This window comes from Magnolia sinica, chromosome 17 (assembly GCF_029962835.1).
Source record: "Magnolia sinica isolate HGM2019 chromosome 17, MsV1, whole genome shotgun sequence".
Lineage (NCBI taxonomy): Eukaryota > Viridiplantae > Streptophyta > Magnoliopsida > Magnoliales > Magnoliaceae > Magnolia > Magnolia sinica.
The window spans coordinates 67,773,484-67,795,537 of NC_080589.1; the positions used below are offsets into that span (position 1 = coordinate 67,773,484).

Consider the following 22,054-nt stretch of genomic DNA (forward strand, 5'->3'; position numbering starts at 1 on the left):
TCTGGCCTCTTTTCATCAAAATCTTTCTGGAAGCTTATCAGGGCTCGGGATAGGACTCAATCACCCAAAATTCCCTCTTGGTCCTACGGAGCTCCTCCAAAGGCCATGGCCTTCGTGTGGATCCTTGATCAAGGAAGGACTCTGACGATTGACAATCTCCAACGCCGGGGAATGATATTGCCCAATATTTGTTTACCATGTTGTGGAGACATAGAATCCATTACTCATCTTTTCTTGCATTGCCCATTTGTGGTTGAAATTTCGTCTTTGCTCTTGATCAAATTTCAAATCCCCTAGGTGATGTCGGGAGATATCTAGTCTTTTCTTTTTTAATGGCATGGAGAAGGCACTGGCAAAGGCTACAAAGTTGTCTAACATCCCGTGTTAATGGCCACCCTTTGGGCCATCTATAAAGAATGAAATGCTCACTACTTCATAAACATCTCTTCCCCTTCTTCAAAGGTCTCGGCTCAAGTTTTGAGGGACATGAAAGAGCGGTATGCTAATCTTGAGCTTTTTTTATAGCCCTTTTGTCTTCTCCCTTTTCAATGAGTTGGATTGTTTGTCGAACCTTGTATTTGTCATCCGGTTTGTGTCTTATGAGTGTTTAGGAGCTCCTTTTTCTCTTTTGGGCTTTTCTCAGGCCCCTCGAGTTGTATAGTTGTTTTTCAGGTTTCTTTTGCTTTCTTTGTCTCTGTTATGTTTTTAGGGTACACACACACACACACACACAATTTCCAGAGAAACATGCTTGACTAATTTGGCTAAACTAGACTAGTGGAGAAATGTGGCCACTCTACATAATAATCCACAATAGTACAAATGCTTAAACATGCATACAACATATCTAGAACTAGTTCACCAAATTCAAGCAAGATTAACCACACCACATTAATTGTACCAAAACAATCGAACAAGGCTAAAACATGTGTTGGATAAGATTTTTTGTGGAGAGATTGGATATCAAGCTCATGCACTTAGCTCGATTCATCTAAACCTCCAACTACAAACGCACAGAAATCACAACACAACACAAGGATGGAAATTTTGGACATCGAAACATAGGTGTCCTTAGGTCCAATGGTGAGGGAGACTAGATTGTAGCAAAGGTATATGTGCTTAGAGAAGGTCTCCACAATCTTTCTCCCTTCCCAAAAATCTCAGTGGAAGGGGATTTGCAAGTAATTCATTAGTTGATGGTGGGATTGTTGGGTTTTCAACCCATGCAACACACGCCCACATGTGTGAAGGACTGGGTACAATCAATTAAAACAAGAAAAGAGAAGAAGAAGAAGAAAGAAGGAGAAGGTTTAAAGCATATATCTTTTCTTCTTCTTCTTCTTCTTCTTTTTCCTTAAGGCGAGCATACCTCTTTGTTAATAGAGATTTTCCAAGCTTTTAGCATCCAAGAGTTGAACGCCCCAAGTTCTTAGTCACCCACAACTCAAGGAGATGAACTCTATGATCACCCTTTTAGAAACACCCCAAGTTCTTAGTTACCCACAACTCCAGGAGATGAACTCTATTATCATCCTTTTAGAAACCCTAACTAATCAAAAGAGAGAGGTAGGTAGGTAGGTAAGGAGAGAGAGAGAGAGAGAGAGAGAGAGAGAGAGAGAGAGTAGAAAATAGGGGGGACATCCAAGCCTTAGGTGTAAGACCCCTTGGGCATTCCCTTCTTATAGAGTTTTGTTAGAGGAGGGGAGAATTAAAGAGAGTGAGAGAGAGAGAGTTTGTGAGAGAAAAGAAGCTCAGAGGGTCGGGATACAAAGCCCTACTTTATTTATAATTGTAGGTGTGTGTGTGTGGGCTTATGACTGGGCCCACAATTACATACACCTGGACCTTGTGTGTTATAGCCCTTAGTCTTAGCCTTTTTCCTATTTTACTTTTATGATTTTCTTATTTGTCACCTGTCTTTCTTTAGTTTCTTTCCTCCTAATAAGGGCATATATGTACCTTTCTCCTATTGTTAGAAATAAAGTACGGCTGGACATCCCAACCCTATGAGCCTCTCTCTCTCTCTCTCTCTCTCTCTCTCTCTCTCTCTCTCCTCTAACATGGTATCAAAGCTTAAGTGCTCCTAGGGTTCTTTCTTCTTCTTATTCTTCTTCTTTTCTTTCTTTCTTTCTTTCTTTCTTTCCTTCTTTTTCCTCTTCTTCTTCTTCCTCTTAACTCTATAAGTTTTATTCTTCTAATCTTTCTCAACCTACAAGTTCCCATGGGCTTGGACCCATAGGCCTTCTCGCTTAAGTTGCAAGTGGGCCATCACCCACCACTTTGCGCTTAAGGTGGTCTTCTCACACATAAACTATATGCCCCAACACATACATCATCCTACATCCTTCCATGTCATCATCACCCTACCATCATGTAGGCCTGGTTCCAAACATGGTCCCACTTTTTGGTTGTACCACCGTTGAATTTTTCACAGGTAACTACCAAAAGAGAAACCGAATGCACATAAAATACCAAACAACAATGTTTTCCTATGAAAAATCATTTTAATCAAAACCTTTTAAATGATGTGCATGAGCTCATGTCTTACCGGGCCTGTTAATCCAAGTGGTTTTCTATGGTGAAGCAATCTATACAACAAGATCGCATGGTGGATTCCTTATTGAACTTTCATATTTCCACATGATTAACCCAATCACAAGTTGATGTCATCTTGAGCACCAAGAATCACAAAATGTGTCAAAGCTAATTAAGCAGATAACGAGGACACGAGATTAGCCCTCAAGTTTAAGGATATTTTGATGGGGTTCGAGTGTTTGACCCTACATGGGACCTGGGAGCATTCCTCACATGCTCTCATGGTTCAACATGTCAACCACACTAGTTGTACACACCCACTTACTAATGTGAATTCACAACTTGAATTTCTAGAGACAAAGCAAGACCGCTTAATGCAAGTCATCAGTCACATGGAACCTTAAAATGCACTAGCCCAAGCATGTGACAGTTTTGAACTAGATTTTCATAGATAAGATCTTCAAAAGAAACTTGCCTTCCAAAAGAAAATTGCTTTCCAAAAGAAACTTGCCTTCCAAAAGAAGCTTGGCCTTCCAAAAGAAAAACTTGCCTTAAAAAAAGTATCTTCAATAGCATTTTCTCACAAAAGATCTCGTTCATCTTTGATACTTTCCTAGTATAGAAGTAGCCAGATCCAAATGAGTTAATCTATCTCAATGGAAATATGTTATGGATTTACTCATGGAAACGGGTCTTCTTAGGACCAAGCCAATTGATACTCCAATGGATCCTAATCACAAGCTTGTAAGTGATCAGAGAGATACAATGGAAGATCCTTGGAGGTACAGACATTGAGTTGGGTAACTTATATACTTAACTATGACTCACCAGACATATCCCATACAGTAAACGTGCTAAGTCAATTCATGAGTTTTCCAAGAGTATCTCACATGGAAGTAATTATTTGAATTATACATTACCTCAAAGGATCACTAGGTAAAGTAACTTTGTATAAACGAAATGGTCATCTTCAGGTCACTGGATATTAAGATACAAATTGGGCAGGTGATGCAGGACACTTAACCACTTGCTCTAAAAGCTCGAACTGTTAGAGTATCGCGAATTAATCCCATTATCTCATAGCCCAGGCCCCACATCTCGTGTTAGGACCTCGGACGAACCCCCCTCATAGGCCCTATATCACGTGGGCTGCCCATCCCGAGTGTTTCCCCGAATCCCACGAGCTACCCCACTCAAGCCTGGTGTGAAATGCACATTAATCACCCCCGGTGAGGAGTCTCGAACACGAGACCTCCCCCGTGGGCCCCAAATCACATGGGTCACCCACCCTGAGTGTGTCCCCGCATCCCTCGGGCTACCCCACTCGAGTTCAATGTGAAAATGCCCCTGCATTAGCAAGTTCCTTAGCAGATAGACGATCGACTACTAGGTATTGTACATTTTTCAGAGGAAATCTATCACGTGGAAGAGCAAGAAGCATAGTATGATAGCCCGATCGTGTTCCCAAGCAGAGTATAGAGCAATAGCTCATACCTCTTATGAGTTCGTGGATCAAGAAATTGTTGCAAGAAATAGGATTCATAATGCAACTACCTACACAGTTATTTTGTGACAATTAAGCAGCTTCACACTTTCCAAACAATCCAGTTTATCACGAAAGAACTAAACACATTGAAGTTCACTACCAATCCATATGTGAGAAAGTTTCTAGTAACAAAATCTTTACTCCATATATTCAATCTCAAGTTCAACTTGCCAATGTGTTCACAAAGGCTCTTTGCTCCAATTAGGCTTGAGGGGGGTTGTTAATGAATGTGATGTGGGCCTACACACGCCAACTTAGAGGAATTTATTTTGCTTATAGTGGTCCAGGATGTCATGCCCCAAACTCGGAAACCGGGCTCACAAAATTTTCAATCGCCGAATCGGGCGCCAACAGCCTCCGTAGTACCCCGTTCTCGGCTCCCGGCACCCATACACCAGGTTCCGATCCTAAGATTCTACAAGGAGGATTTCTAACATGATTTTGATTCGTAATGAGCATAACCATAGCCATAACCATAACCCACGAACAATAACCACAAGAACACCATCACAAAATCCACTGTGATCAAAAACTTTGAGTACAATGCGTATGAAAGGCAAATACAAGATAATGAAAATAACAGAAACTCCAGAAGCTCGGCTGCACACTCCAACTGCGGCGAGGCTATGGCTGCGTCCTGGCATCACCTGCATGCATCTATCGTGCATAAGCTTATAGAAAGCTTAGAGGGTGGTGAAAGTATGTGCGCAAGATAAGTGCCAAGCACACAAATACAACGTCACAATTAGGGGTGCACATTTAACCGTTGGAACCGTGTAACCGGACCGGAACTGTTGGATCGGTCCGATTTGGTCCGGTTTCGGGGTGCTAACGGTCCGGTTCCGGTTCCCAAATTTTGAAAACCGTTGATTACGAATCGGTTCCGGTTTAGGGTCTTGTAGAACCGATCTGAACCGTTAACTGAACCATTGATCCGAACCGTATATCCGAACCGTAGAACCGATCCATGACAGGAACCGTGGATCCGAACCGTCGATCCGATGTATTTAAAAAAAAAAAAAACCCTAAGTTGCCTAAGTCCACACCCTTTTCTTTCTAGGTTTTGATTCTTTCCTTTTTTTCTTTATAGGGTTTTTCTTGGTCATCTTGTTGATAGCTACGGTGATTTTAGGGTTATGACCAATATACGTGGGCCCCGTATTTGAACAGCTAGATTTGTGGAATTATGGGCAGCATCCATGGAAGCAGTGTGTCCGTACGTAGATGGTTATAATCCACAGAGTATCTGTCTGAAGTAGAAGGGTGTTTTATGAATGATCCTGTTGGCCGGAATTTGCGATGCGAGAAATGATCAGATACAGGCTATACAGCAGTTGTGCATCATGAGTTATGATGCATCCATGTTTTTGTGCCAACATTTCATATACATAAAAAATCCTATCCGTAAAAAATCTTAGCAACGCCATGTTGATCATTTTATATGAAAATCAGCGCATCGACTTATAGAAGAGGATACAAAGTAAATATTATTAGACAACCGATCGTATGACTTAGAGTACTAATGTGGCCCAAAAATTATTCTTTTTCTTATATTTCATCTTCTTTTTTGTTTTTTTTTTTTTTAAAAAAAAATCAACTAACTGGGCTGGATTTTTAAAAGCCCAAAACCATGGATCCAATCCGGGACCAAATCGTTCTTCACGGTCCGGTTCCGGTTCGATTCTAGGGTGCTAACGGTCCGGTTCCAGTTCTGATATTTGCAGAACCGTTAGGAACGGTTTGGTTCCGGTTTCACGCCAAAACCGGATCGAACCGACCCGTGTGCACCCTTAGTCACAATCATACAATGTCGGAAATATAGGTAAGATCATGAATCATACGATATCAGAGTAAGCGGAAATACTGACAAGTCAATGAGTCAAACAATATCAGAGTATGCAATACAGATCAGCTATGCAAATGAGGAGTCATAAGAACCAAATATCAGATGCCGTATCTAGACCATATAAATGCAGAAACACAATAACCCAAAATACCATATGCCGCGAATGTAATGCAATATGCAGTGTGAATGGAATGACCATGCTGGGGTGTGAAGTCGGGATGATAGTACGTAGTATCGCAGGCTACGGGGTCCATCACAAGGGACTTCTATCCAAACCAGTCCCATACCTAAATTTGGATAGTCAGACTCAATGTGGTAAACTCTTGATCTCAGGTTAGTCGCGCGCCCCAACCGAAATCCTGGCCTTTGCGAAGGCACATATAACAAATCGTTGCGCACCACTAGCCTGAGTGGATAGTGAATGAATGAATATGTAACTCCTACCCAATAAGTCCACATATCAGTACTATTCATCTCTGGGATCATCACCGGGGTCTAGTACACTCTACACCAGCTTGCCACCGCATTAAGCGCACAACTGGGTAAATGGAAAAGACCTCACTATCCGCCTAGCCAATAGTTGGCCAATATCTACCCGGCACGTCGATAGCGAACCCATTCACGAGTTGGTCAAACTCTGCCTACCTATGCCTACTCCCTCAGGCGGGTAAGGCCAAACCCCCTCCCAACCGACCATGACACAGTGGGAGACGCTGCCTACTGGTATACGGCCTTCATGTGCTCATATATATCCACTCAGTCTCGACGTTGGGGCATCCTCTAGTACCAAAAGGGTTTAGGGATTTTCACCCAAGGTCATCTATGGCAACCCGATGCTAATAACATTTTTCCGGTGTCCCATCTGGCCATTCACAATATGCCTGTGGAGGCTACGGCCCTGATGTCGCTAGGGCGTACAGTAATCACAACACACAATGCCAAATGCATGAGCCATACAATCTAGTCATGCATCAATCCTACGCATACCGTGCGCTCATGTGAGACAATCTCCGCCTATCAGGGAGTCTCATAACAACATGCCCAATGATATATGCAATGATCCACCACATCTCATAACAAACATGCAGATGATGCCTATGGGCATGTATCATGATGCTATGCTGTCACATACTCATAATCGGTATCAATAACCGACATCGTCAATCAGCCTCGACAATATAGACATTTAACCAAACATTGCCTCCAAGGAATGGTCCGCATAGGGCCTAACATATAGTGGACCCATGGCCTCACACAAGGGCCTAATATACAACACCATGGGCCTCACTCAAGAGTTTAATATACATCATGATAGGCCTCTCACATGGGCCTAATATACAACACAATGGGCTCCATCGCCTGGCCCTTAAATGCAACAAAATGGGCCTCATCACATAAGCCTCACATACATTACATAGGCCTTAAATGCATCAAGCCGAGGCCGAATGCTTATCAGAATAGACCTCAAATACGGGTCGCATACATCATAATGGGCCTCGGCAATCAGCCTCGATATTCGGCCTCGACAATCGGAGTCGGCCTCGACAATCAGAATTGGCAAATCGACCACGTCAATCAGAATCGGCAATCGGTCACAATAATCGGCTTCGATCGCTAATCGGCAATCGGCCACGACAATCGGAATCGATCGATAATCGGCCTTCATAATCGGAATCGGTAAGAATGGGCCTAACAAGGCCTAATGGACGGTCACAATGTGGACATTCAACCATCATTGCCCATCAATGTGGACATTTAACCAACATTGCTCCTAAGGAGTGATGCTCATAGGGTCAATCATATAATGGGTTCACGGTCTCATACAAGAGTCTAATACACATCATCATGGGCCTCGCTTATGGGGCATATACGCATCACATTGGGCCTTAATCATGGGCCAATGTATATAACATCGGGCCATATCATCAGGTTGAATCAAATGGGCAGAATCAAATGGGCTGGTACAAATGGGCCAAATCAATTGGGCCGAGTCAATGGGCCGAATCAAATGGGCCAAGTCAATTGGGTCGATCAAATGGGCCGATACAAATGGGCCGAGTCAATGGGCCGAATCAAACAAATGGGCCGAATATATCACAATGGGCCAAATCGAATGGGCCGAGTCAAATGGGCTGATTCAAATGGGCCGAATCAAACGGGCCGAATCAAATGAGCCGATTCAAATGGGCCGAATCAAATAGGCCTTATATTCATTGGAATGGGTCATAACCCATGTAAAGATCATTCTAGAGCATTTCCAAAGGAATGAATCGTATCGAAAGATCAACTGGACCCCACTCTAAATAACAGTGGCGATAATGATTTCCACCATTAAAATTCCCAAGGCCCACCATAACATTTATTTTCCATCCAATCTGATCATAAGGTCACACAAACCTGGTTGGGAAGAAAAACATATATCAAGTTGATCCAAAACTATTGTGGTCCAAAAGGACTTCAATGGTAAGTGTTCATCTCTCCACTGTTTTCTGTGGTGTGGTCCACCTAATAAATCTGCCTCATTTTTAGTCTTAAGCCAACGATGGGCTTGCCAATTGGATGGAAGGTTTGGATACAATACATACATCAATGAGGGTCCCACACATGTCGCCAAGGTGGGCTCCACATAACCTGCCACATCACTGCCATATAGCTAGTGTGTGGTACATGTGCCAAGCCAATCCATTATAGGTGGGTCCCACACTGCACAGACGCAGCTCACGTACAGGGGGGGCAGGCGCAGATGAAACACATACTTCATGGTACAGCCCACCGTCCAGCTATCTGGACGGTGTAGACCAACCATAAACATCAAGGTGCAGTCCCACGTGGGGCCCACCATAACGTTTATTTACCGTCCAATATGTAGGTAAGGTCACACAGACCCGGATTGAAGAGGAAAAACAAATTTCATAATGATCCAAAACTTCTGGACAACAAAAGGGTTCCAATGGTAGACGTTTAATCCCTCACTGTTTCCTGTGACATGGGCCACCAGAGTTCCACGTACGGCTGATTTTGGGTGGGGGCCCACTTCCCTAAGGGGCCTACCAAATGCACGGTGTTGATGTTCACAGACATCACGGTGGGCTGGGACCCACATCCCAACCCCTTTTCCTCGCTAGAGCAGCGGCATGCTGCAGCATCAGCAGCGCTTGCTGCTTCTTTTTTTTTTTTTTTTTGAAAAACTAGTTTTTTATGGTTTTTCGTACGTGGGGCCTGCATCAGGTGAATCCAGCCCAGCCATTGCACTCTACGGCTCAAGACAGACCCATCAAGCCCAATATTCGATGTGTTTTGGCGTATAGAAACATCAAAAGGGATTTTAACGGTAAAGCCACTGTTTTCTATGCTATGGCCCGCCAGAAAAATCGAGTTAGCTTCGTTTTTCGGCTCAACGCCTAAAATGAGCTGAGAAATAGGATGAACAGCGTGGATTGAATCTATACATCAAGGTGGGGCCTACATGAGCAGTCCACCAAAGTTTGTTGAATCAAGCTAATATTTATATTATAATATATATATATATATATATATATATATATATATATTTATTTATTTTTTTGTTGCCTGGACGCTGGACATTTAGGATACAACATGGTGGGTCCCACATGGACGTGGCCCACCCATTATGGATCGATCTCATATTTGTGTTTTCCTTCCGTCTAGGCCCAGTAACAAGCTGGATGGTGTAGATCAAACACATCTATCAGGTGGGTCCCACGAAGGGGGATGGTGTGGATAGGTTACGTACTTCATGGTGGGGTCTAGCCGGGTGGGGCTCACGGCCACAGCATCAAAAAGAAAACAAGGAAAGAGAGAGAGAAAGAAAGACAAGAGAGACGGTGATGGAGGGACCCCGCCACTATGGGCCCCTCATGGTTATATCACATACATCAAAATGGGTCCCACCAACAAGTGGGCCCTAAAATAAGATTCAAAAGTGGATCACTCACCTATTGCACTCCTTGATCCCTTGGACTCCTATGCTCCTTGCCTTCACTTTTGATGGTGGTTGATGGAGTTTTGATAGTGGGGATGAGAGATGAGAGGGTGGGCCACGCGTGTTGTTTTTGGAAGAAAGCTTGGGGAGACTTGGACGTGTGAAATTTTTGGGTTACTTGAGAGTGAAGAGAGGGAATGAGAGAGGAATGAGAGAGAGGGAGAGAAGTAATGGGATGAAAAGGTGATGGAGTGATGTGTGATGGGTGATGGTGTTGTAAGAAAGGGATGAGTGGAGAGAGAGAGAGAGAGAGAGAGAGAGAAAGTTGACTTTGGGAATGGGAAGGGATGGGTTGTTGTACTTGTGGTAGGTGTGATGTACTTGATTGATTGATTGATTGATGGGATATGTTGTAGAGATTCTCTCGAAATTCGCAACGCTCTGCGTTTTTCTCGAAATGAACGTGGGCCCACATCTTCTAGCCTGGGTATCGGATCGGTGCGCGAGTCACGGCGTTGGAACCGCAGCGACGGCGCGGTCGCTAAAATACAAGTTTCGGGTCGAGTCGACTTCGGTATGTAGGACCCGGCTTAGGATCGCGCGCAAATGTCGGATATGGGTCGAGGATTGCCGGAATTCGACCAGGAGGACCGTGGAAGCCTACGAAACGGTACGGACTAGGATACGGGTCTTACATAGGACATGGTGGGGATTTTTTCTTTTGTTACTTAAGCGTATTTCCATAATCACTAAATTGTAATAATATAAAATGGCAAGGGGGTGAGGGGGCGGGTGGATGGGGTGTGTGAAACCTAATCTAACCCTCCCCCCCAACATTATTTCTCTCTTTATACTCTTTTGCCGAGGAGTGAGAACTGAGAAGGATATGAAGGCTTTTAACTTGCCAAAGATATGCCTTGGATAGGAATTTTTAGCAAAGCAAGCTCCATGAAGCTAACCCCAAATTAGTTGGTATAGGGCTATTATGATGATGATGATCATTTATGTAAGTAAAAAGAGACAGTGAAGTGTCCATCTCTCCAAAAGGATGTTGACCTTCAGATTCCTCTATTTGTGTACTCTCCTAGTCATTTGTATAAATCTGATTTCCAATGGTTTGTTGAATACAGTTGTTTCATTTCATTACTCAAGATGGAAGTGTTGTGTGGGATTGGTTTTTTTTTATAGAAAGCAAATCCTTCAAAGACCAAGATGGGAAGGCTATTATATTTATACCATGTGCTTTTTTGAAGATTCTACCTCCAACAATTATCTTCTTTCACCATCTTCTCATGAGATGGTTCAATCCAATTTTCTCTAGTAAGAGTGGCAACTAAGACAACTAGTTTGTTTCCGTTCATTTGTCTTCCAATGTTTTTCCAAGTAGAGTTTTTTCTTCTTCATTTTTTTTCCAATGGTAAGTTCTATCAGAACCATCCAAAATAGGAATTAGGGGGAAGAGGAGGTGGATGAGCGATCTTCACATGCGGCCCAAACGTAGGCAGGGAAAAAATCCCAAGAACCCAATTACAGCTTTTAAACTGAGCTAAGCTCATAGCTCTAGAGACAATACGTCCTTCCACCCTGTGAAACACTGGTTCCACAGATTTCAGGTGATTATTCACGGACCCATTATTCCTTTCTTTCCCAATTGACCATTCCATAACTAGAAAGGGAACTAAAGTTTCTTATTAATATGATATTGTGAGAGCTAGACAGACTCAAGTGTTCAAATTATCTCCAATATTATCAAAATATCTCTGATATTATCTTCATCTCCAGCTCAGCAATATCGATAACGCTGGTAGTACCAGAAATTCTAGGTTTTAGCAATGTATCGCTAAGTATCGCTAATGTAATCGTCAATATTTTCAAATATGTAAATTCTAGGCGTCGTTTGTATTGCCAATGCATCAATATCGCCAATGTATCGCCAATATTTTTTACCATGTAAATTCTAGGTAATGCTTGTATCATAAGTGTACCGACAATATTTCAATAATATCGCCAACATATTGATATCGTCAGAATTTTGTTTATTAGAAAAAAAATTATTTCAATTTTTTTTCATGGGCACATGGTTGTATGTAGTGTTCAATTTGTCATTGATAATATTAATAATATCTCGATATTATCGATATTACAACATGCGCGATATTGAGACCACAATCTTTCATTTCCTTTCCAATTGTTGATGATTTCTTCGTGAAATATCATGGTGGTTGATATTTTGCAATATTGATGGATGTTTGGATGGAAAGTTGGATGGTTAAATAGGTTGGATGGGATGGTTGGACTGATTTCTTACAACAACACATGCTTTTAAGGCCCCATTAAATGTAAACTTGTTATGTATTCATTCTTTTTGAAATTTTTGTTTTTATTTCTAAATATGCAAATTTGTACATTTTAACATCTCTTGAAGTTTCGATGAAAATTCCACAGTTTTTCCCATGTTTACCTACATTTTCGGTTATCAGCAATATTATCGGCGATATCGATATTGTTTCCGTATCCCTGGCTAATGAAACTTGTAGCGATACCGATACTTCGAACACTGGACGGATTATACAAATAAAGGATCAAAGTGCCTGCAAGTTGGCAAAATGCTCAACTTTTTCTTCCAGTAAAAATAATAGTAGCAGTTTTTTTTTCTTTTTCTAGTTGATCCATTGATTGTGACTTGTGGGTGTCCTGCTCTTGTGGCTACGGGTGGTTGGGTGCATTTTTAGTGTGTCACTTTTATTAAGATTATTAGATATGCTTAGGTTTATCTTTTGAAGAGTGTCTGACTTGCTTGAAGTATTCAAATCCTTCTGCAAAATGATGGCAATTTAATTTGAGAAGATAGTCAAGTTATTCACCCCAACTTAGGATATCATCTAATTTCAATCCCGCGTCAATAGAGAGGGCATGGTACCCTTCTGTCATGTCCTAACAATCCTCAAAAGAATGGGATTGGTAAAGACGGAGGTACAAAAGTGTACCTCAATCATGGATATTTAGATCCAACAGAAACTTCGATTACAAATTTAACAAGAGGAGATGTCCTTAGTTCAACACAAACAAGTCATGTCCATTACAATAAGACAAATTTGAACCTGATTATGTGCTGTAAGATAAATAAATAAACTCACTTCACCCGAAGATTGGATGCAACAGAAGAACGAATGGTTTTCGCAGCAACTTCAGTACCCCGCCATTTCACTAAATAAACTTCACCAAAAGATCCCTGTCCACATTTCAAAACTTAATTCTTGTAAAGTACTAAGATGATATGCTGAATCATGCCATGATACAAAATTCAGAACTACTCCTGCATTATCAGTGAGTAGCGCTTTAACAGAAGAACATAACAATATAACTCAACAAGACACTAGGCGAGCAGAAATATAAATACTGTATGGCTGTTGCAAGCCTACTCGTAATTTTCTAACATATTGAATAAGAAACAGTGTCCCTCCAAGGAGACTGAAAAAGGTAAATAAATGCAGTTCAATAGTAGAAGAATTGAAGTATTTGGTAAGTTAACAAGTTTGTTTAATGTGCCTGCCATTTATGTCTCATCTCAGAACAAGTTAACACACATTCAAGAGATCCTTACAAACTGTTTCTCCATTTCCATAATGAGGCCTAGATTCTAGATGCATACATGTATAGCACAATTTGTCCGTTTTGTAACATGATAATGAGACAAATATGCTAACAACATATACACGAGTTTAGATGCTAACGTGATAATCAGCTTATAGGGCTCACACTCCCATGAATATGCATACAACATTAACACCATATAAGATACAGATCAAAATTTCCTCAAAATGATCTTGGTCCCATAGGTAGAAAATCCTTCAATCTTCTATTTCATTTCCTATGACATATATGAGTTCCAATGCATCACCAATAAATATGCAATCAAGTTGTTTGAAGAGCTCAATTAACAAGCCTAGAAATGTGTGCACTTATTACAAACTATAAATCACTTGTCTGTTTCATCCTTCTCCATTGCTAATTTACAAGTTTATAACATTCGAGTGTTAATAGACCACAAAAATCATTATTACCTTCACTAATCAATTCCAAACAAAACCATTACGTCAGGAGGGAAATATGATTTTCATGGGAACGACCTTTGCATGGAGCCAAGATGCAAGCACACTAGTAAGCACTCAAAAGCTAAATAATTTATGAAATTGTGGTTTATATGAAGAAAAGGGAACAAAATATGGCAAAAAAAAAAAAAAAGAAAAAGAAACGACATTAAAATATTCAAAAAGTCCTTTTTCCTAATTATAGTAAAGACAAGACATAATGGATTAGAAAGAAAAGATTAAAAACATTAACTTAACATGAGAACTTGAAACTTATGGTTATTACCTCTCCAATAAGAGTTCCTTCGTTCATGTTCACCTCCTCTGGATCAATTAAACAGCATGGAGTGCCAAGATCCACCTATGCCAAGCAAATGAGTTAAAGCTACTTAGTTAATCCATGAAGAGAACATAATAAATAAATAAATAAATTTTGCACCTTTGATACAATAATATGCAAAAGCCACAAAATATTGCCCATCCATAATGAATTTTTGCAGATGTTAACATTAACATGTAATCCAAACTAATGGATGTCAATAATAGCTTAATAAAACTTGGGAGTGGAAAATCATCAACACTTCATGAAGAAAATGAACGGATACTTTCTGTTTATCTTTACTCTTAGGATTCACCCTATGATACTCAGATCCTTCAAACTCCAGAGTACCAAATTGGGTATTTGGATACTCAGGTAAGATCCCCTGTTCTTGAGACTTGAAACCCAAACCTACCAGTCTTTTGAACTCCATGACATGCAAGTTATATAGAAGTTGCAGACTTGCAGTTAAATCATGCCAATTGGGCTTCAACCATAATCTATGGCATTTCCAGGTAATATTTTAACATGAATATAGTTATGGGTCATAGCCAATTATTTCCACCACCACCACCATCAACTAAGCCTTAACTGGGAAAAGAACTAGATGATGATGGAGGAAAGGATTGGTTACAACCCATGAGTATAATCATGTCAACCAATCCTTTCCATATCCTCAAAACTGTTTTTCAAAGATCCCTCAAACTCAATCTCTGCCATACTTGATGCCCATAAATATACTCATTTAACAAGGGTTTCACCAATTTCGATACAGAAGACAGGATCATCGATCAAGGAATTGAAGTCTTCTAAGAATGAATGGATATTATCATCACTATTGGAATCTTGTTAGATGACCATGAATGGTAATAGCGAGCAGCATCTACCATGGCTGGTTCTGGAGCCGGGGTAGTGATGAAGGTTGATGTCCAGCAGCAGCTGATCATAAAAGTTTGCTAACCTACCATTTAAAAGCCGACCCAAATTTCTGGAGAAATGCTAGGGTGATGGTGATGATGACATCACTACCAGAATCAGCCAGCAAGAAATTCAAATTTAAACTTCCACTTGTAGATGGTCATATGCAAGTATAAACCATACTTACATCTAGTGGAGAATCATTCTCATATCTTTTTGTTGAATATGATAAACATAAAATAAATCATCATCATAGCCACTTCCCAGCAAAATAAATAAAGGCAATGCTGCCATTTAATAGCCAACCATTGACAGCATGGCCAAGCAAACCATTTGGAACCATAAAATCTCACAAAATGCTAAAAATCCATTCATCTAAGAAGCTCATTCTGCATTACAGTATTTATTATAGCAATCAGCCTGATTCACACCCTCAACCTTCACAACATTATATTCACAAAAACGTCACTGTATACATTATACGTGTAGTGGCATTCACATATAGATTATCAGGTTCAACAACTAATTATACACTGAACTTCCTAGTCTACAAATAACAGATGGATTATTTAGAATCATTTCTTTCTAACATAAAATGTCAAAAGTTTATATCGTTTGCACATAATAATATTTATCAATCAGGAGAGACAAATACCGGAGCAGTTCCACCCCGTGCCTCCAATATCTTGCAAATCTCCCCATGACCAAAGCTGCGAGCATCTGCCAAGGGCTGCAAGTTTACAATTACATTACTATCTTCAGTGCAATCCACCTCCAACTATTTTGTGTATCGATCACATATCTCAAGTTGATTTCAAGATTATTTTTTTTTCAATTTCGAAATGGTCACTTAGATTTTATAGAAGCAAGAAAGAAGAAGGCATACAATAGAGGGCAGCGAAGAAGAACATGGATTTGGACACTACATCGATCCAAATGGCAGAAGTTTGCCCAAATTCACAGAGTATGGGATACTATGCTCCTTTTAACTTCTTGTGTATACATGCAGACACATGTCACCTCTTTTTTTTTTGAAAAGCACATGCCGCCTCCATTATCCATGAATTAGAGCACTCATTCACGATGTCTGGACTAATTATGGTTTGCATGATAGATAATTGTAGATTCAAAGAAAACATCGGTTCAGTATAAAATGATATGCAAGTTATAATTTGGATTATCAAACTTGATCAAGAAATCATCAGAATGACAAATGGATCACAGATAGCTTTACGAAATCAAAATTGTTCACATAACTTTATGAATCCAATTTCAGTTATCAAAGTTTGGTTATAATAAGAAATATCCAGCACTCACTTTTTGAAGGACTACACCTTTCATAAACAAGATCTACTTCTAGAAGTTTCAGAATCCTTTTAGTACACCCATGAATATCACAGACAACATCTTGGGTATTGCACATTCTGTGGAATGTCCTTCTCGACATTTACCCTAGTTTGTTTGGCCTCACCCTATCAGAGTTAAAATTGGACTCCAAACATCTCTATTCTCTAGGAAAGCCAGTCTCAATGCGGTCAGCATAAAGAACTACCGAATGAACATTACATCATTTCCTGGGTAATTTTCCATCGAATCGCTCCTAATAATATAGGAAGGACATCTACTTGACATGATGCATACCAAAGAGAATGAAATTTTGGGATTTAATATATCCAGAATTCTACATGAATATTGATCCCGGACCCCCTTTACACAAATTCCAAGCTGGGAATCTGTTGAGCATCTTGCAGTCCACCAGATGGACCCCACAGTGCCACAAGAAATCAGGTCTAGCTATCAGGGAGGCGACTAGTGTCCATTTTCTTTGTACACTGTGTCCCACCTGATTAGTGGACAGGCAATTATTAGGCCAGGAGACAGACAAAGCATGTGTCCACCTGATGGATGATGTGGACCTCACACATATTTGCCGCAGCATGTAGATGAGATGGACAGGGGTACATGCACATGAAATTAGACAACCCCTAATAACAAAGCTAATGTCAGCATTGGACCCATGGGAATGGGACAAAGAGGTAATGTCTGATTAACTCAATCTAAATTCCTGAATAAAAAATACAGCCATCGGTAACAATTGGCATTGAGAACAATCACCACACCAGCTCTGTCCCTATCCTACATACAGCATTATGACGCATGAGTGAATGGTGAACCACACCTACATTGCCATGAAAGTAAACATAGAAGTATATTCCACTGAAGCACTTACAGTACGACCAAACCGATCTGTAGAGTTCACCTCTGCTCCTTTCTCAAGAAGCAATTCAACAATTGTCGTGCAACCTTCACAAGATGCTAAATGAAGTGGAGTTCTCTTATCATTGGCTGCTAGGTTTGGAGATACTCCTTTCTGTAGTTCCTGAATCACACCTTCTTTATCACACTTACTACAACAGTAGAGAAGACGATAAGGGCCTTCAGAGTTGATTACTTCTGCCTGAATCCTCTGCTAAGAAGTGCATGAAATGAGTACCATGTTTTACATTGTAAAAATAATGTTCGTCAAAGAAAGGCAGGAGCATTATTAATTAATTAAAATAATTTTTAAAAAAAATAAACGGTAAAATGAGAGCAAAGTAAAAGCCTACTATTCCGATGCAAAGAACAAATCATTAAGACTATTTTAGTTCAGTTCCTCTTTATTGTACCTCAACAGGAACATATGCTAACAGCGATAATCAATACTGACCTTTTTTTTTTCAAAAGCTTTTGTTGCCTTGTGAAATGGTGTTCCCTTCTCTCAGATCACAATTATTTAAACCTTTGTAATAACATTTTATTGTGTTTTCCACCTCTAGCCCTGTCAAGTGATGAGAATTCACTGACAGAGGAAGCTCGCAGATAATGTTCTCACTGTAGCAAAAAATGGAGGAACATGCGGTCTAAGGTTGACCGTTGACATAAAATTAAGAACTAGTGGTGACACGAAAGGGTACTCACACTTGTGGGAGAAGGGCTCCGATGCCCATGAAGATTTGCTAAGATTGCAACAAAATGTTGATCCCACATGTGCATTTGGGAAAAGGTTCCACATGCCCTTTGACTGGTTCACATAGGGAGTTGAACCACACATCCAATAGAAAAAAATATAAAAAAATATAAAATGGCACCCCAAATCTGAAAAATGTTTAATCATTAAAAATGATTTTTCGAATTTTCAAAAAAGAAAATAAATGCGTAAATAGAAAAAAATATAAAAATATATAAAATGGCACCCCAAATCTGAAAATGCACATTAACATGTTCTACTAGATTAACACATCATATGATGTCTAAAACAGCAAAAGAATCATTAAAAAATGATTTTTCAATTTTCAAAAAAAGGGCCAAAATAAATGCGTAAATGAAAAAAATATTAAAAAATATAAAATGGCCCCCAAATCTGTAAAATGCACATTAACATGTTCAATGATTAACACATCATATGATGTCATTAAAACAGAAAAGAATCATTAAAAATGTTTTTCGAATTTTCAAAAAAGGGCCAAAATAAATGCGTAAATAGAAAAAAATATTAAAAAATATAAAATGGCACCCCAAATCTGTAAAATGCCATTAACATGTTCTTTAACATTAAAATTTGATTTTTCGAATTTTAAAAAAGGGCTCCGATGCCCATGAAGATTTGCTAAGATTGCAACAAAATGTTGATCCCACATGTGCATTTGGGAAAAGGTTCCACATGCCCTTTGACTGGTTCACATAGGGAGTTGAACCACACATCCAAGTATGGCACCCTTTCTCTTCTTAGTTAGCCGCAGCGTAGCTTAATCAGAGGGAGAGTAGGCAACTTCTTCTGACACATATTTTGCATTAGCATTCCTCTCCAACTCTTACCAAAAGTATGGCACCCTTTCTCTTCTTAGTTAGCCGCAGCGTAGCTTAATCAGAGGGAGAGTAGGCAACTTCTTCTGACACATATTTTGCATTAGCATTCCTCTCCAACTCTTACCAAATCTTCATGGGATATCAGGGTCCTCAAAATGAATAGTTCTATAGCTTCTTTTTCTTTTTTTGTTGTTTCTAGATCATTTGTTTGTATATTATGTCAAATGTAACTAATGCAGGGGCATTTTCACACCGGGCTCGAGTAGGGTTACCTGTGGGATGCGAGGGCACACTCGAGGTAGGCGGCCCATGTGAGGCGGTACCTATGTGATGTGAGGCCCACGAGGGGGGTTCGGCCGAGGTCCTAACCCATGTGATGTGGGGCCTAGGCTATGAGATAAAGGGACTAATTCACCATGCTCTATCAGTTCGAGCTTTTAGGGCAAGTGGTTAATTGTCCTGCATCAAATTGATATCAGAGCGAGAGATCTCATGTTCAAGACTCCTAACCGGGGGTGATTAATGCAGGGGCATTTTCACACCGGTCTCGAGCGCGGTTGCCTGTGGGATGCAGAGGCACACTCGGGGCGGGCGTCCCATGTGAGGCAGGTGGCTCGTGTGAGGCGGTACCCATGTGATGTGGGGCCCACGAGGGGGAAGTCATCTAGTGTATACAATACACAATCACCCAGCACAATATTTTGTCAAAATAATTGGGGGAGTTGACCACAACCACCACAATGCATTGCATAGTTGTATGTAGTGGGATCCGTCTTCTTTTTTATAATATAAGGTGTAGCACAGGTTCCTGTGACACACTATAATCTATGCCCTTCCGTAAATTGACAGAGATTTCCACATTGACGGTGGATTAGAGGAAAGCCCCAATCTCATAGCTGCAAGGAATTGGCTTCCATAGTTTGCCAACCATCATCTCCTAAGACTCAAAAAACAAATAATCCTAAAGAAACTTTGTTTGAAAATTGAAAGGTAACAAAAGCATTCCATTTGAGCAGATTACTATCATCTCATTCACAAGATCACAAGAAACACTCCCAAAAAAATTACGCACCCTCATTGTGGCAGTTTCTGCACAATGTTTGAGTCATGTGCAAATGAATAATGATCCTGTGCAGGTAGTTCGCGCCATTTTATGATGCAGATCACTTGTATTTAGATATGTGGATAGTGTATAATCAATCCAGATTGACTACATGGTCCAGCCTTTCTTCATGGGCCACCATACCAAAATCACACCTACTGAATAATGCTACGCATATCATAAATGGCTTGCAGAATGAACGATCCAGATAAGTTACAATAAAATGGTTCAAATCATGAAATAAGACAGTACATGCAGTAAATCCCATCAAGGACTGTTTATGTTCCAGACGAATAACTTTGGTCATCAATCATAATCATTCTTTCTCTTGAAAAGCAGATGTTTATAACAAAAAAGAGCTGTTTATATGATAGGACCATCTGATCAGTGTGATGGCGGCATGTTTGTCCATGAAAAGTCGGATGGACTTCATAAACAGTCTGTATCAATGTTTTGGACTCTTGATGCATCCAACACAACTCAGTTGCACTGAAAAAGGGTGCAACTAGCACACACTGACTCCCCTGTGGAAATCCCTATTTCATGCAGACAAATTATCGTCACAATTAAAATCTTCCTCCCTCTTGTAAATATCAAAATGTCAAAATTATGCCTATAGGCACTATGCAAAATGTTGTAAATTTATGAGTTATATGTACTGTATGGTGGCACACGTCACTGTACATGTTGCATACATGTAATCAACCAAAACTATGCATTGCTCAAAAATCAAGGTGATCAGACAATTGCTACTATCAGATCAATGGACTTTTCCCAACAAATTTGGAGAATTAAACATTTTTCCTTTTTAACAGCACATTTGATGGACACTTGTCAAACAAATAAAAGAGTTCAATCAACCAGAACTTTGGCCATAGCCCATCCATAGTGGGGCCCACATTTTAGATGGTCTGGATGGAGCACATGGGATGGATGCTTGCATGAGAAAATATCCACCATGCTATGAGAGTATCACATAATTCCTCTAAAAAAATTTTAAACAAAATGATTCGACTAGTCTTCTCGAAGATCATCACCAATGCTGGTAAATAGAACACTTTCTTGAAATAACTCAACCCTAATCACAATCACCAATAATGCCATGATACAAAAATTCTACACACACACACATAGGGATGTGATCTCAACTTCCATCTTCATAGCTCAAAATTCACAGCGATCAGATGATCAAGACTGTACAATCAGATGTCTCTTACTGGCTGCGTGTGGACCTACTTAATTGTTTCTTACCGTGTATTTGTCTGCCACTGATTGAACAGCTAGGATCATCTGATCAATGTGATTTTTGAGCTCTGGAGCTCCATGGGCAGAGGTAACCTAATGAATGGTCTGGATTTTGTCCATAAATACCACTACAATACTCTTTTATCTGTCAGGGAAACCAGAATCTTACCCAAAAAAGTAATCTCACAGATGAAAGGAAAAAAAAAAAAAACGGAAGCAGATGATCAATTCAATATAGCAAGGGGAGAATTTCTTTTCCACCCCAAGGCCCTGTTTGGTTGCCACTTAAAAACAAGTTCGTCTAATTTTAGTTAACAGTCGTCATGAACTTGAGATTTTGATGAGGATTAAAAATAATCTGGCTAATCCATAATTTTATATGCATAATTACCGTTAACTAAAATGAGATGAAATCATTTTTAAGTGGCAACCAAACAGGCCCTATAAGTGTAAATACTAATTTCAGGAAAAATATTTGGTCACTACAGTTTTTAATGTTTTATCAGCTGCAGTGATCACAAAACTAACCTTGTGGGGTTTGAATTCGAGAGAAAATGTGCTGAATTGGCAGTGACTCGCCATGTCGCCAGCCCATTTTCAGTGAACCCAGAGGCAGCTTGGACCAAGCCTGATCGCTAATTGGATTGAGCCAGGGCCTGG

At 40.1% G+C, this 22,054-nt stretch overlaps 1 protein-coding gene across 1 annotated transcript in view; it reads right to left on the reverse strand.

The window, feature by feature from the left end:
• LOC131231477 (serine/threonine-protein kinase VIK-like) overlaps positions 1 to 22,054 on the reverse strand; it is a 35,776-nt gene that overhangs the window by 12,669 nt on the left and 1,053 nt on the right. Inside the window, exons 2-5 of the mRNA XM_058227683.1 lie at positions 17,429 to 17,665; positions 15,854 to 15,928; positions 14,248 to 14,322; positions 13,008 to 13,102 (exon numbers count right to left, since the gene is read on the reverse strand). Coding sequence (XP_058083666.1) covers positions 13,008 to 13,102; positions 14,248 to 14,322; positions 15,854 to 15,928; positions 17,429 to 17,665 — 482 coding nt within the window. The remainder of the gene's footprint in view (positions 1 to 13,007; positions 13,103 to 14,247; positions 14,323 to 15,853; positions 15,929 to 17,428; positions 17,666 to 22,054) is intronic.